Raw genomic sequence first — 16,213 nt, forward strand, 5'->3', positions numbered from 1 at the left:
AAACACCATTTTCAATTTTATGTAATTATCTTGAATTATAATGTTCTTTCTTATTGTATTTTCATCTGACTTTTAATGCATGGTTCTTTATCTTTGTAATATTTTTGTATTTGAAATATAAAAATTTATGAATATTAATGAAATAATGAGATTTATCATTAGTTTTTGGTCTGTTTTGTAAATTGTAATACAGACATGACAAGAAAGGTTGTGAAGATATTTGAAGAATTCAATGTAATTTCTACATCTAAATGATTCTAGATGTTCATCATTCATTACAAAAAACTTGTTTATGTAATTAAAATGATTGAATAATCTATATCTGTATTACCATAAAAAGTGGGAATGGACTTTTCCTTAACTAAAATACCTTTATTTCTGAATTTGGTCCCTCCTTATAAAGGAAATAGTCCCTCAGCTCAATAACTTTTATTTTTAAGCTATTAAATATCAATCCCCAATCTTTCTCACCATTAATTCCATTAATTAAGTTAGTACTATATAATTGTAATAATATAAAAACCAATTTAAAAAAAATGACTTAAAAATGAAATTATTTTCCATCCAAGTGGCTGATTAGTGGTACAAACGTTTGGATCAAATGGAACAACTTGTAATATTATATTAAACAATATATTTTATAAATAGACAAACATACAAAATAATTACAGAAAAATATGGAAAACTTGTAGAGAAGAATGCACATCTCTAATATTAAATATTCTTTATAACAAACAAAAAGAGTTTGTTTAAAGTAGAACCATAAGCATTTCTATGATAGACCTTTTTTTTTATTATTAAAAAGCCTTTGGAGTACCAACTTAGCCACAATTTCCTTTTTTTATTGAAGTAGTATATATAAGATGATTTGTTTGAAACATGCTAGGTAGAAAATAAATATTTAAGACATGAACCCCTTTGGGGTACCAATTTAGCCACAATTTCCTTTTTTTTTTAGGAAACCTTAATTAGCCACAATTTCTAAAATAATGTGTACTTCGAATTCCAATCCAGATTTATCTAAATTTCCCATATTATTTTGTAAGCATTACATATACAATATGAGCTACCATTATTGGTTAACCAGGCTATGGAATAGGAGTCTTCTACACAGCTTTAAAAATCAAAAGTAGGCATTTGATAAATGGATCTATGTAATTAATAGCTATATGGGGTAGACCTTTTCAACAAAAAAAAATATATATATATAGTGTTATATGCATACACCAATATTTATCATTAATAATATATTTTAATATTTAATAAGGCATAGAAATCCTCATGGAACAATGAAAAATCATTATATTAAACAATGAATTACAATTAATCGTTTATTTAGATTTTACTATTTTAGAATCATATCTTGATCAGGATGGACCTATGGGAGAAATCCACTTCACGCTTCACATAAACTCCAAACCCTATCTCTATTTTATTCTTCCTTGACTCTTTTTTTTTTATTCTTCCTTGGAATCAAAATCCAAAGTATTCCAAAGCCTTCCACTTCCACTCGTTATTTTCTTGGCTACCCATTTGTTTTTATTGTTACACCTGTTCTCCTCCATTTCATTTTCCTTTCAACGTCAAGTCCCCATGAAACCCCAATTGTCATTTGTCCCATTAATTTACACTGCCCCACTTCTCTAACCCTCCAAATGCTGTGCCTATTGCTAACAACCAGAGCTTCTACTTTTGTTTGCATTTAATTGCCCTAAAATCTCAGTCCCTCCAAAACGCAAAACATCAAAACCTTGAATCCTTGATCAATCTAGAAGCTTAGATCTTAATGGGTTGTTGGTGAAGCAATTCTATAAACTATATATAACTAAGACAGGACAAATATGGGGGAGAGTGAGAGAGAGAGAGGATAGATACTCACCCCGTCACTCAGACAGGTCAAGGAGAGAGAAAGGAGTTACGGATTGTAATGACTAAGTGGCCTGGCGAGCTCCACCACCACGCGCTTTGCATGCGGCTTTCCCACTCCCAAGTCCTAACTCATTTCAGCAGTTTTGGCAAAAACTTCTTCCGCCCTTCCATTCCCAATCCCTAGAGACCCCAGAATTTACAGCACTCACTTCAGAGTTTCAAACCAACCGACCGACCCTTCCATAAAATTTCAAAAACCAAGAAGACGCACCTGCCACTCTGTCCTTCCTCTCTCACATATAAAAATCCCACCTAAGCCTATATACCATTTTTGCTTACAAAAGTAACAGAAATAAAGAAATAGAGAAATAAAGAGATAGTGAGAGACAGGGAGGTAGGTCTTCAGGGACCCGATTACAGATTGGCAAGGGAAAATCAATCCCACCACCATCAGCGCCTCGCTCATTCAACTACATAAACCCACAGAGGAGCCAATCGAGTATCATGCCTTCAGGCGCAAAGAAGAGAAAAGCAGCAAAGAAAAAGGAGCAGGTAGCCAACATCCAGTCTCCAACTAACTCTCAAGGTACTTGCTTACACAACTACTAGCCTTATCTCATCCTCTTCATCATCACCCACTTGTTTAGTTTTCTTTTTTTAATTATTTTTGTTTCTTCTTTCTATTGCTCAATTGGGTGTCTGTCAGTTAAATATTTCGTCTTAATTAGTATTCCTTTCGTCCCAATCTGTTACGCATCCTTTGTTAGGAAACGATGATCTGAAAACCCATGATGAGAAAGAAAGTGATAGTGGTTATGCGAGTTCCCCTACTTCAGAGGATCACCATCATGCGTTAGAAGAAGAAGAGGAGGAGGAGAATAAGGATTATTCCGCACTTGGGTCTGTTGCTGCCGACACTAAAGCGATGGAAGAATCCATAAATGGTAGCACTGGGGAAGGAGAGAATAAGCACAAGGTAGAAGCAGTGGAGGTCCTGGAGGTTGTCAGGGAATTGAAACCCGATGAGAATTCTGAGGGAACCGATGTTGTCATCGAACATGTGGAGTATGCGAAGGATTCCCGTGATGGTGGTTCATCTGGGGATGCTGGTAGTTCCAGTACTAGCTCTGATGATGAGTCTCAAAAACCTCGCGTGGTCGAGAAGAATTCCTCGGTGACGGAATCGGAGATATTAGTAGAGGAGAAGGGTGAGGGTGGGGAGACTCTGCCTCCTGTTGAATCAGTTGAGCCGGTTGTTGCTTTGTCTGAAGGGGTGAGTCAAATTTTGGAAGCCGCCTCGGAGTCGGTGGACAATACTGAGACTACAGAGGTAGTTGTTCCCAAGGAAAAGGAGGAGCAGCCGTTGCCTTCCTCGGATGAGACTAGTGGGGTTTCGGGTGTGATTGATTTGGCGTCGAAGGAAAATGAGGGTAATGTTTTGCCATCAATAGATGCTCCACCTGTTGAAACTAGTAAAGCCGTGGTTTCTGATGAACATCATGTTCAGCCTCAGATTCCTGAAAGCTCAGAAACCCAGGTCTGTGAATTAGAATTATGAATGTCAATTCTGATTTTAGTTCAAAATATCAGATCGTTTACATTGATCTACTAGTGAATATTTTTTTTCCTTTCTTTTCAACCAGCAGCAAGTGGAACGGTCAGCTCCACCGGCGGTACAGCCAACTTCATGGAAGTCTTGCTGTGGCCTATTTGATGTTCTGACGGGTTCGAATAGATGATCATAGGTGAGCAAGATTATAGCAAAAATGTTTCTTTTTTCCTGTTAGAAAAGAGATTTCTCCAGCTGGTTCCTTGTACCATTTACATGTCTGTGAAAAAATATTGTTTTGTGTGGTTTAGTGTTTTGTTTATTGTATTGCTGTTGTAGATGGTATTGTTATTGTAGATGGATTGTGTTTATTTGCATATCTGTGAAAAAAATTTGATTTGTGGGGTTTGGTGATGTATTCTACCTTCTGCTCATCTACATGATTGAGCACCTCTTTCTTTTTTGCAATAAAATAGGTTCTGTTCTGGAAAAGAGTTCATTGATTTTACACCAAGTCACCAAGATTACCATCGAGAAGGTTCAAGGTTCTAAGCTTACTATTTTTCTGACAGGATGCTCTTGTGATTCAGTCATTTATTGATTGTGGTTCATAAGAACAACTGGAGGGTCCAAGGAAGGGTTTTCTTTTTCTTTTTTTAAATTTTCAGGGGCAATATTATGTTCTTTCCTGTCACAATTCATTTTTCCCTACAAGAGGAATTCAGATCTAGTCTTATCCCTTGGAAAAGCCTGAGGCATCCTCAAAAGTCAGTATGATTCTCATATAAATGTTTCCTCCGGAAGCAAAAAGCTCAATATACTTTGAATTAGAATGGAGGTATGTGCAAAACTCTGTTACCTTTTCTCAAAAAAAAAAAAAACAAATGGAGGTATGTGCAAAACTAACCTTGTAACCAAGGCTTGAGGCTTCTTTTGGATCATCTCTAGGTGCAGTGGAGGCAACGCTTAGGTTGTCTAGAGGAGCATGTGTGGTTTAGGCATGAACTTTCTGTGTAGTTGGGCATTAGCATGAACTTTCTGACTATGACTCAAGGTTCAGAGTATTGATACATGTGAAATGCAATTTTATGTTTTGATTCAGGATTAGGTGAGGCATGACATTTCAATTCCTCCCCCCCCCCCCAAAAAAAAAAAAAAAAAACTCTTAAATGGTATATTGGGGTTCAAAGATCAATACTCATCATACAATATTCACCGATATGTTGTGATATTTTGAACCTTACTGTGACTATTGATTTGAGCCTAATTTAATTGGCTTTCCTTTGGCCTTGGTGCTCAGGTTTGTGCCTCTTTATAGGGTTGATTCATTGAAGGATCATATGCTGTGGAAGGAGAAATTAAGGGATAATCTTGTTTGGTTGCTATTATTGTACTGTACTTTGCAAGTAAAGGAGCTGCTATTATCTTATAGGAAACATGGATCACTCTCTTAAATTTCTTCTATTAAGCCCTTTTAATTGTTTGGGGGCTTGGAAGTTGGTTAGTTTTGTGTGGTCAACCTTTAGGTCATGTCTGGGTATAATTGAATGAGCATGGACAGGACTTGTATATGTTGTCTTGCACGGAGGGAACATATAATGGGAAACCTACAAGTGAGATGGGTACAGACTGGGGTATGATGGTCCTGTACGCTGGCTATTGGCTTATGGAACTCTAGAGAGTTGTTTCTTTGTTGGCACATCCTGGATGTGTTTTGAAGTTAGATTGGGATGTTGACAAGGCTGTGGTTGTTACTCACTAGGCAATTGCAGGGATTCTAATGGTCAATTCTCTGTGTAAGAGCAGACACATGCAATCTGCCATAGACACGGTTGACCCAACTTAAACCCAAACTGAGGTTGGCCTTTTCCATACTTCTCTAATTATGCCTTAGACATGTCGACATGTTGTAACCACAATTGGGCAAAAACAAATCTATTGCTTTAGTTAATTCACTGTTCATCCTGCAATTTAAATCTACTTGTCCCAGTCTTGAGCAATTGTGATAGCTTTTCTTCACAGAGTATTATTTTCTTTAAGATGCCTATTGTTTTCTTTGATGCAGGTGCAAAGAATGATGAAGACCTAAGGTGGACAGGACAGTGCATATGAGTTATGAAAGTTGTTATCGAGTAAGGGGATTTTGGTCACAAGTTTGAGATGTTTTTTAGTTATAGGATGTTTTAAGTCATGGGTTGTGATTTTAACATGTTCAAGATATCCTCCATAGAAATAATGGACAAGGGAGCTGACTGAATAAAGAATTTCAGGATTGTGATGTGTGAGGGATACTTCTGTTGTCGATAGTCAGCTCGAACTTGCTTAGGATTTGCAGGGTGTCTTACCTTTTGGTTCTGACTTTCTGTGATGGATAATGTTCTTTTTTGGAGTATATTTTATTTATTTTTTTTTGGGAAAGTTGATCTCTTGTTAATCAAGGTGGTTTTGTACTTCTGTAATTTGAGTTTGCCACTTTTCTATCATAAAATAAATATATGAATGCATATTCTTTGATTACAATCAAATTGGTCGTTCACTCCTTTCTCTGGAACATTCTTTTTTCATAAAAAAAAAGCCTCTTGTAAGTACATTAATATGCTTTCTTTTGCATTTTCTTGATTTCTTCTGGTTGTGCTTGGGAGTTGGGAGAAGGGATTTACTTTTCTTTCTAATACCCCAGTTTAATTCGATTCCATCCTTCCAAAAAAAGGGTTGATTTGTATTTTGTATTACGGACACCTCACGACATCCTTCTTAGGTGAACCACTGGGGATTCTATGAACTGCTCAATGGGGAAACTTTTCTGGTAAAAGATGGAAAAGAAAGAATGGCAAAGCAGTATTACAAGAATGTACTTTTGTTGTATTCAGAGTACTTTTTGACCATGCATTAGGGGTTGCCCTATTGATCCAAGACAGGGTATGCCCTACCCACTTCCTTAAGGTGAAAAAGGAAACTCAAAGAACACAAGGTACTAAGTAAGTTAAGATGTTTGTTTTTTGCTGAGTCCACTTGTATGATGTCAAGCTTGAAATTGTTCAGAAAAAGAAAAGAAACAATGTACATTATGACTCTCGGCCCTTTCCTGGAACAGGGTAGGTAGTGAGTGTTATTAACTTATTACCACATATAAAAGGGAGTGGGAGTGGGTAGAATGAAATGCTATGGTCTTTTGATTTGATTTGTCTTAAGACATAAATTAATATAATAATTCCTTAGATGACCCATATAATTGAGATAAAGCTTAGATTATGGATAATGATGAATAATTGCATTTCTCAAAAGATAGATAAATAATCGTTAATTTTTAAATTTATATTATTATTATTATTATTATCATAATCAGTATTAAGAGTTTTCCCAATTATATGATGTATAGGATGTTGGTTACATGAATCCTGATTTGTCATTCCTCAGCGCTGTTTCTATCATTAAATTATGAGGGCTTAAGGCATTCTTTACATATAATGGAGAAATTAGTTTTTTCTTCTTTGTAAAATTCTATTGCTTAGGCTAACTACGTAATTAGGTGAACCACTTTCACCTAGGGGTGTAAACTGATCTGATTCAGATTAGATCTAATTTCTGCATTTGCATCTGCATTCAATTATGAAACTTCTAGATCTGCTGATCTGATTCAGATTGGATCTAGTTGCTGCATTCACATCTGCATTCAATTATGAAACCTTTAGATTTGCATTCAATTATCATGTTGGATTTCGGATCAGATTCAGATTTAACCGCAATAATCTTATTTTATATATATACTAGCGGGAACCCGTGCGATGCACGGGATTTATTAAGTGAAAGCTAAATAATAGAAAGGGTCATTTACTAAATTACCCCTTATGGTTTCATGGATTTACTAAAATTTATTCTATAGTTAGCATTTTACTAAAATAACACTTATAATTTGCAATGGATTTAATCAATCTTCCATTAGATGGCAGTGGAAAATGATAGTGTTGACCTTAATGCTCATTTAAATAAATTTAATTAAAAGAAAATAAAAATACTATTTTTGTCCTTAATAAGACACGACCAACCACTCTATTGGCTATATTTGGTCAATTTTGTTTTATGTACAAAAAAAGTGTTAAGGGTATTTTTGAAATAAAAAATCACAGGCCTAATGGCAAAACAATCTCTCCTTAATGAAAGATTGATTAAGTAAACAAGTTGTAAAATATATAGGATGTTTTAGTAAAATGAAAACTATAAGATAGGTTGAAGTAAATATGTAAGACTATAAGGTGTGTTATAGTAAATGACCCTAATAGAAACACATAAGAGTATACAATTGTTTTGTATTTTCAAATTTTTTAAATAATTAATAATTATTAATATTTTATATACTATTTTTAACAAATTTTTCAGAATACAAAAATAACAATAATTAATTTCAGTTAGGTTTATTCATAAAATTGATGAAACCGACCAACCCAATCAACTTGACTCGAGTTGGTCGGTTTTCTAGTATATTAGGTTGGATTTGGTTTAAAAATTTCTCAATTTGACCAAGTTGGATCAGTTTCACTTTGACCATTTTTAAACCAACCAAAATCAAACGACCTAACCATGGATATATATTAATATTTTATATTTTAAATATGAAAAAGTGAGAAATTTTCTATATTTCTTTGTCAATGTTTTATTTCATAAATCTAATTTTTAAATTTATTTTTTCATAATTGCATTGCAATTTTTAAAATTAAATTTTAATTTTAAGTTATACTTTGAAATGACTGATCTTTGTGAAAACCGACCCAAACCATTACAACTAGAGTGGGTCAATTTTCATAAAAGGTTAGTCGGTTTCAGTTAAGCAACTCCCCAACTTGAGTAGGTCAATTTGGTTGGCCAAATAACCTAGGACCAGACCGAACCAACTCATGAACACTCATTTTTTTAGCTATATTAATAGTCTTATCTCCGATAAATAACATTAGTTTAATCTCTAATAATTATTGAAAATTTATAGCGAAAATATAATAATTACAATAATTACAAAAATAAAATAAGTAATAAAAATATATTAACTTAGTCAATAAATAGTATATTCTCAAATAATAGTTTAATCTCTAATAAATATTAATTAATCAATAAGTTATAATAAAAATACAATAAATTTATACATAATAATTGAAAACAAATTTATCATAAAAAACAATAAATATAATTTTAGTATATATAATTATATAATAGATATAGATTAAGATTTTAAAATTATTATTAATAAATATTAATTTTTTGAAAGTTATTTTCTCGAATTGTTACTTGATATGAGTGAAATTAGTTATTTACAATATTATGTAAAAATAATAAATTATTATTAATTTCAATATTATGTTATAATTATTTTTCTACATGTAAATTTTTTCTTAATTTATTACATAATTCCATTATTTTAACTATTTAAAATCTAGTTATGATAAATATTTAAATAATCTATAAAATATTTAAAAGTTTTTGTTATTTGATATTTATTTATTTAAAGCTATTACATATTATTAAATATTTGAAAAACATTGAAATTGATAATCCAGAAAAACATAATTTAAATTGTTAGTACATAATTTCATGATATATTTAAAAAAAATTATTTTTTGTGTTTTTAATAAATATTTTAAAGGTATTATATAATTTTATTAGAATATTTAAATAATTCTTAAATATTTTAATCCAAACTTTCTTTAGATAGATATAGATAAAAAGTAGGGGAGATGATAAATAGGAATTAAAGATAATTTAGGAGAGAAACTCTCTACTAGATTAGAGATAATAGAAATGGTCATTTACTAAAATACCCTTTATAGTTTCATAGATTTACTAAAATCTACCCTAAAGTTAGCATTTTACTAAAACACCACTTATAATTTACAATGGATTTAATCAATTTTCCATTAGATGATAGTGGAAATGATAATGTTGACCATAATTCTCATTTAAATAAATTTAATCAAAAGAAAATAATAACAAAATTACCATTTTTGCCCTTAATAAGACATAGACTACTCTATTGGCTATATTTGATCAATTTTGTTTTATGTACAAAAAAAGTGTTAAGAGTATTTTTGGAATAAAAAATCATGTGCCTAATGGCAAAACAAACACTCATTTATGAAAGGTTGATTAAGTAAATAAGTTGAAAAATATATGGGATGTTTTAGTAAAATGAAAACTATAAGGTGTATTCTAGTAAATGACCCTAATAGAAACACATAAAAGTATACACTTGTTTTATATTTTCAAAATTTTAAATAATTAATAATTATTCATATTTTACTTTTAATAAATTTTTTATAATACAAAACTAACAATAATTAATTTCAGTTATGTTTATTCATCAAACTGATGAAACTGACCAACCCAATCAACTCAACTCAAGTTGGTTGGTTTTCTAGTATTTTAGTTTGGCTTTGGTTCAAAAATTTTCTAATTTGACCAAGTTGGATCAGTTTCACTTTGGTCATTTGTAAATCGACTAAAACCAAATGAGCTAACCATGGATATATATTAATATTTTATATTTTAAATATAATTTTTAATATGGAAAAGTGGGAAATTTCCCATATTTCTTAGTTTAAAATGTTTTATATCATAAATATAATTTTTAAATTTATTTTGTAATAATCGCATTCTAAATTTTAAAATTAAATTTAAATTTTAAGTTCAAATCTTTTGAACCGATTGGCCAAAGCAAAAATTCGACTCAAATCAATACAACTTGAGTGGGTTGGTTTTCAGAAAAGGTTAGTCGGTTTCAATTGACCAATTCCCCAACCTCACCAGGTCAACTTGGTTGGCCAAATAGCCTGCGACCGAACTGAACTAACTTATGAACATTCATAATTTCAGCTAAATAAATATTCTCATCTCTAATAAATAACAATAGTTTAATATCCAATAATTATTGAAAATAAATTGATAATGAAAAAAATACAATAAGTACTAAAAATGTATTAACTTAGTCAATAAATAGTATAATCTCAAATAATAGTTTAATCTCTAATAAATATTAATCAATAAGTTATAATAAAAATACAATAAATTAAATTTAAAATTTTCAATGAATAATAAATAATTACTGAAGCAAAATAAATATTAATGTTAGTGTATATAATTATATAATAAATAAAGATTAAGAATTTAAAAGTATTATTAATAAATATTAATTTTTTTTAAAGTTATTTTCTCTAATTATTACTTGATATAAGTGAAATTAGTTATTTACAATATTATGTAAAAATATTAAATTATTACTAATTTCAATATTATGTTATAATTATTTTTCTACTTTTCAGAATTTTTAAATTTATTACATAATTTCTTTATTTTAATTATTTAAAATCTAGTTATGTTAAATATTTTGTTATTTAAAATATTTAGTTATTTAAATACTTAGGGTAAAATACAGAAATCTCCCCTCAAGTTTCTGACAATAATAAAAACCTCCCCTTTAGTTTCATTTTAACAAATACCTCCCCTAAACTTTTAAAAAAAAAATCAACAAAAACCTCCCCTCCGTTACTGACCCCAATGGAAAATTATAAAGTTACGAAATTACCCCTGTTAGTGTGAGAGCGTTTTTTGCATTGAATCTTTTGGAATTACAGACTGACTACACTCATCCACGTGTATGGTCTAAAACTAATACTTACCGACATCAATGGTTCTCCCACCTTCTTCTCCTTCCTATCCGATTTCACACACTGGGTTACATCAAAATCGCAATTCTTTATTATCTCTCACAATCACAATAGCGTTATAATCGTCTCCAATATTTTTACTAAGCCCAAGCATAGGCTCCTCCTCCTCCTCCGTTCACCGAAGCAACTAATCTTTAACAAGTATCCACTTCTCTGCAATTGATGAACGGGTCCCACAAATAACAAAACTCCACGGTTATTCCATGCTATATCGCCTTTCCATTCCTTCAAGTCTCACCATCGGCATATATCAAAAGAAATGGGTACTGATTAATTCTTGATTCACAAAACTCCCTCTTGCTTCTTTATCATGTTTGATCAACTTTTTCTTTCTCCACTTTACTACACAAGATCCATTGTGATTTGCCTCCAACAAGGCAACGACAGTATTCGTGTATGAGTATCAAATTATGTGATGTGGCAAAATCATCTCCCTCAAAATCACATACTCCAATGGGATCGAACCGTCCCCACTGCCTTTCCCAAGAACGGTGGCGTTCCCACTGTCGTCCATCTCCACGGCGGTGTCACGAGCCACAAAGTGACGGCAGCACCTTTGCCTGTTTCACCTCCAAATTCAGAGACACCGGACCCTTATCGTCCTACCAAACTTACACACTTACCCCAACGTCCAACACTCCGGGAACCTCAGGTACCACGATCATGCACTTGTCTCTGTAATGACAGATGAGCTTCTTGAAAGCATCATTTATAGAAGAATAAATCAAAGAAATGCCAAGTGGGGAAGCAAAAGAGAAAGAAGGGAAGATAAGTGTGACATCTAATCGCACGATGAGACCAGATTGATATATACTTCTGATAAACAAGTGAAACTTCTCATTTGTAACATCCTCCGTGATATGAGCGACAACAAGGTCACTCATTGCTCTGGTTCCTCTCCTAAACAGAGTTTTCATTCCTTGCAGAGTAGCCAAAGAATTCCAAACCCCAGCTTTCGTTGTTGTTCTTGGTCTTGGTAGAGATGCTGCCAATACCCAAGTTAGAATGGGTATTTGAAAAAAATTAATGCATCAACTAAATGTTTTCCGTCTAAGTTAGTGATGGAAGGGAGGTGTTTGTTGATTTTTTTTTTTAAATTTCAGGGGATGTATTTGTTAAAATGAAACTAAAGGGAAGGCTTTTATTATTGTCAGAAACTTCAGGGGAGGTTTTTGTATTTTACCCAAATACTTAAGTAATAAGTAAAATATTTAAATTTTAAAATATTAATTACTTATTGGATTTAATTATCCATAAAATCATAATTTATACTATTATTACATAATTTCATTATTAATTTTTTAATATATTAAATTATTATTAATTTCAATATTATGTTATAATCATTTTTCTACTTTGACGAAATTTTTTAAATTTATTACATAATTTCATTATTTTAACTATTTAAAATCTAGTTATGATCAATATTTAGTTATTTAAATATTTAAATAATCTATAAAATATTTAAATTTTTTTGTTATTTGAATTTTATTTATTTAAAGCTATTACATGTTATTAAATATTCGAAAAACATATAAATTGATAATCCAAAACAACATAATTGAAATTGTTAGTACATAATTTCGTGATATATTTTGTAAAAATATAAAATTATTTTTTTTTGTGTTTTTAGTAAATATTTTAAAGTCATTATATAATTTTGTTAGAGTATTTAAATAATTCTTAAAATTTTAATCCAAACTTTCTTTAGATAGATATAGATAAAAAGTAGGGGAGAGGATAAATAGGAATTAGAGATAATTTAGGAGAGAAGCTCTGTACTAAATTAGAGATATTTTGAAGATAAATAGGAATTAGAGATAATTTAGAAGATAAATAGGAATTAGAGATAATTTTGGAGAAAGTGGGGGATAGTGGGGGAGGGAGTTTAGGAGAAATTTTAGGAGAAGAGATTATTTAGGCCATTGGAAAAGTGTATCTCATTGGTTGTTTCAAAAGTGACATGGAATAAAAAAATAAAAAATTCAAAAAAAGAAGAAAATTTCTATATATATATTAGTGGGTGCTGTGAAAACCTCTTATATTTCCAATATAAGGATATAATCCTTGCATCATTTGACATAAGAAAAATAATAATAATAGAAGAAATCATAAATTAATGTAAATCAACAAATAAATGCACTTAATATTTATAAGAAATTTAAAAGTTAATAAAAATACTAGAGAGTTCGTGCATCGCATGGGACAGTGTGATATATTTGCTTTGTTAAATTAAATTTAAGCCAAGGGATCCCTATGATATTTTCTAATTAAATAAAGGTGATACGAAATGAAAATACTTTTGTTATGAGTTATATATTTACTCATTAATTTTAAAACTTAAAAAATTCATTATCTTCAAAACTTTAAAACCGTATTATAACGGATTCGAATAGTTTCAAATTAAAACCGTCTAATTCGTCCAAATTGATTTTGAACGGGATGGAGACCAATTCAAAACCGGTCCATTGAGAATTGACTGTACTGTACCATGTCAAGGAAAACTGAAATACGGTCCCGGAAAGTGATTCAATACCAACAAAAACAGAATTGACAGATATGAACTCTGATTATGATTTCTATCCGTGTCCAAAGCACTGTGAACTGCGTCCGTGTACAAAACAGGAGAAAACGATCGATGGCATTGGAAATAATATCATTATTAAGGGAAAAATTGTTACTTGTGCCCAAGAAAACTGGATCTCTATAGTGTAAACAGCAATTGAAGTACTAAGGCCCTCTATATTTAATAGGAAGGAGAGGAATGGAGAGAAAGGATGATGACTTGGCAGATCGTGAGTGGCGGGAAGGGAAAGGGAGAGACAATAGAATGTAGGAAGTGGGATTTGGAGAAAGGAGAGACCATGTGATGTGGACAATCTTATATATAATATAGATAATATATATAAAGATTAATATAATAAATGTATATGAATATAAAATATTAATTTAACAATTATAAATTTTATATAATTATATGTATGTATGTATGTATGTACCTATACATGTATATGTATGTGTATATATATGTATGTATGTATGTGTGTGTATGTACCTACGTATGTATGTACAATTCAATGTTTTCGAACTGTTGTTGACCTGGACGGTCAAACCATTTGGACCGGAAACCGTTCAAGCAACTGGTTCCATTTTACCCCAAACTCAGTCCTCGGCCAAAAACCGTTGAATTGGTCAACAAGCCATTGAGCTGGGTGGTCAAACCGTCAACCCATTTGACCTATTCAATGGTTTTTTGTCATTTTTTATTTTAATTATTATTTTTTTTATTTTAAATTTTTTTGTTAGAATAGGCCATCTGTTCGAATGGGACAGTCAAACCGTCGACCAAAAAATCAGTGGCTAAAACGGTTCCGGTTTAAAGTCAGTTTGGTACAATTATACTACATATATACATAAATGATAATTTTTTATCAAACTCAGATTTTAATGAGATCAAGTGGCGTTAAATCCACATCAAATTTGATTCTAACATCCAAATCCAAGAAAATTGTATTTGGAGTCGAATCGAGTATTGGAAGGCAAAGCATTACGAGCTCTCTAGATATTGAAACTATATTAGATAAGAAAGTTCTCAACTGATGCTGGGTTAGGTCTGCCCCCTCTCCGACCCTGAACTCAAATGCCTTGCCCCGAACCCCAGTAGGATTAGAAATCCTAATCCCATCCCCATGAGAAACAGGGACCCAAATTTGCCCTATTCTGTCCCAACCATTCTTACTTATATACTTACAATTTTATTTTATTAAAGTCTACTTAAAATTATTTTATGTCATATATATATATATATATATATATATAGGGAGGATGGACAAACACCCCATCCCCGATCCCATGAGTTTCAGATTTTCTCAAACCCATCCCAAACTCCAATCAATGATAAAAACCTGCCCCGACTGGGGTGGGACGGGACGGGGCAAGGTCCATGGACGGGCCAAATTTTCATCTCCAACAATTAGAAGAGATGTTTGGTACAATGTGTGACTGTGGTGTCCTATGCGTAGAAAATCAATCACACATAGTATCCTTGTATTCGGACAAGGCATAATTTTCTTGTGCAGGTATTTCAGACCTGATTAAGACAGACCCAACCCTAACATTAATAGGGTAAGGCAGGCTTATCACTTAAGTCGATCTAGAGGTGTAAAACGGGTTATGCTGAACCGGCATGGCATGACCCGTGTAAAGCGCAGTCCATTTCAGGCCGTACTGCCCTCCTCTGGGATAACTTGGGGGGTCGGCCTATAACAGTCCACGGCCCAAGCACAAGTAGGCCGTGCATGCCATGGGTTTGGGCTGGTCCATGGGCCAAATCGAGCCGTGAGCAGGGCCAAAGCTATTTATTGTTGAGGTTTTGGTTAGGTGGGTGAGGTTGAGGATAGGTAGATGTGGGAGCTCTTCTTCCCGTAGTGTTGGCCATATTAGCCAAATCTTATGGCTAACAAGTAGACCATGGAGGTCTGTTAACCATAGGTCAGACGAGTCTGATGACACGGTAAAAGTAGTGACAGAGGACTCATAGTGTGGTCCAAGACCGGCCAGGATATAGAGTATCAAATCAGCAGCCTCATGAACTGGTGCATCAATTGCACCTAATAAGATATTGGCAATAGCTCGGGCTTTTTGAACATATTCAGTGACAGAGAGTGTACCTGGAGTTCACGTCGAAGCTGCAGAACACGAGTGCGAGATCCCGATGCAAAGGACCGAGAAAGATTGGTCCATTCTTCAGCTGATGTGGAGAGACCAACAATCTGTAGTGAGAGAGGACATGAGATAGGTACGGATCCATTAGTCAATGGGCGATTCCATTGATCATACCATCTTCGAGCTATCATCAGAATCTGGAATTTCATGAGGCGGGCATTTTGTTGTGTCGTCCACAATTCCCATCAACCCATTGGTTTTAAAAAAAGGAACGAACTGAGATTCCTAAAGCATATAGTTTTCGCCATTGAGACGCAACGGAGCAAAGGGAGTAGATGTTGGGAGCGTAGGCATGCCACCCGAATCAACACTCAAAGAGGGGATCGGAAGTTGCGCCATAGAGATGATTAACAGGACTGAA

General features: G+C 32.6%; 1 protein-coding gene across 5 annotated transcripts; it reads left to right on the forward strand.

Moving 5' to 3' along the window:
* The first annotated feature begins 1,735 nt into the window (after positions 1-1,735).
* LOC104608951 (uncharacterized) lies at positions 1,736-5,943 on the forward strand. Of its 5 annotated transcripts, XR_016083762.1 has the most exons (5): positions 1,742-2,455; positions 2,637-3,406; positions 3,513-3,614; positions 3,991-4,256; positions 4,719-5,330. XR_016083762.1 is itself a non-coding variant. In XM_010275078.3 (4 exons), exons 1-3 carry the CDS (start codon positions 2,374-2,376, stop codon positions 3,606-3,608), a joined length of 948 nt encoding a protein of 315 aa, XP_010273380.1. In that variant the 5' UTR covers positions 1,736-2,373; the 3' UTR covers positions 3,609-3,614; positions 5,484-5,943. The 5 variants fall into 5 exon arrangements, 4 of the variants coding, with proteins under 4 accessions (XP_010273380.1, XP_019055262.1, XP_088756265.1 ...); XM_010275078.3 differs by lacking the exons at positions 3,991-4,256; positions 4,719-5,330 and adding an exon at positions 5,484-5,943 and having other exon boundaries at positions 1,736-2,455; XM_019199717.2 differs by lacking the exons at positions 3,991-4,256; positions 4,719-5,330 and adding an exon at positions 5,484-5,943 and having other exon boundaries at positions 3,516-3,614.
* Positions 5,944-16,213: the final 10,270 nt, after the last annotated feature.

Source organism: Nelumbo nucifera, chromosome 3 (genome assembly GCF_055504915.1).
Source record: "Nelumbo nucifera cultivar China Antique chromosome 3, China Antique-T2T, whole genome shotgun sequence".
Taxonomy (NCBI): domain Eukaryota; kingdom Viridiplantae; phylum Streptophyta; class Magnoliopsida; order Proteales; family Nelumbonaceae; genus Nelumbo; species Nelumbo nucifera.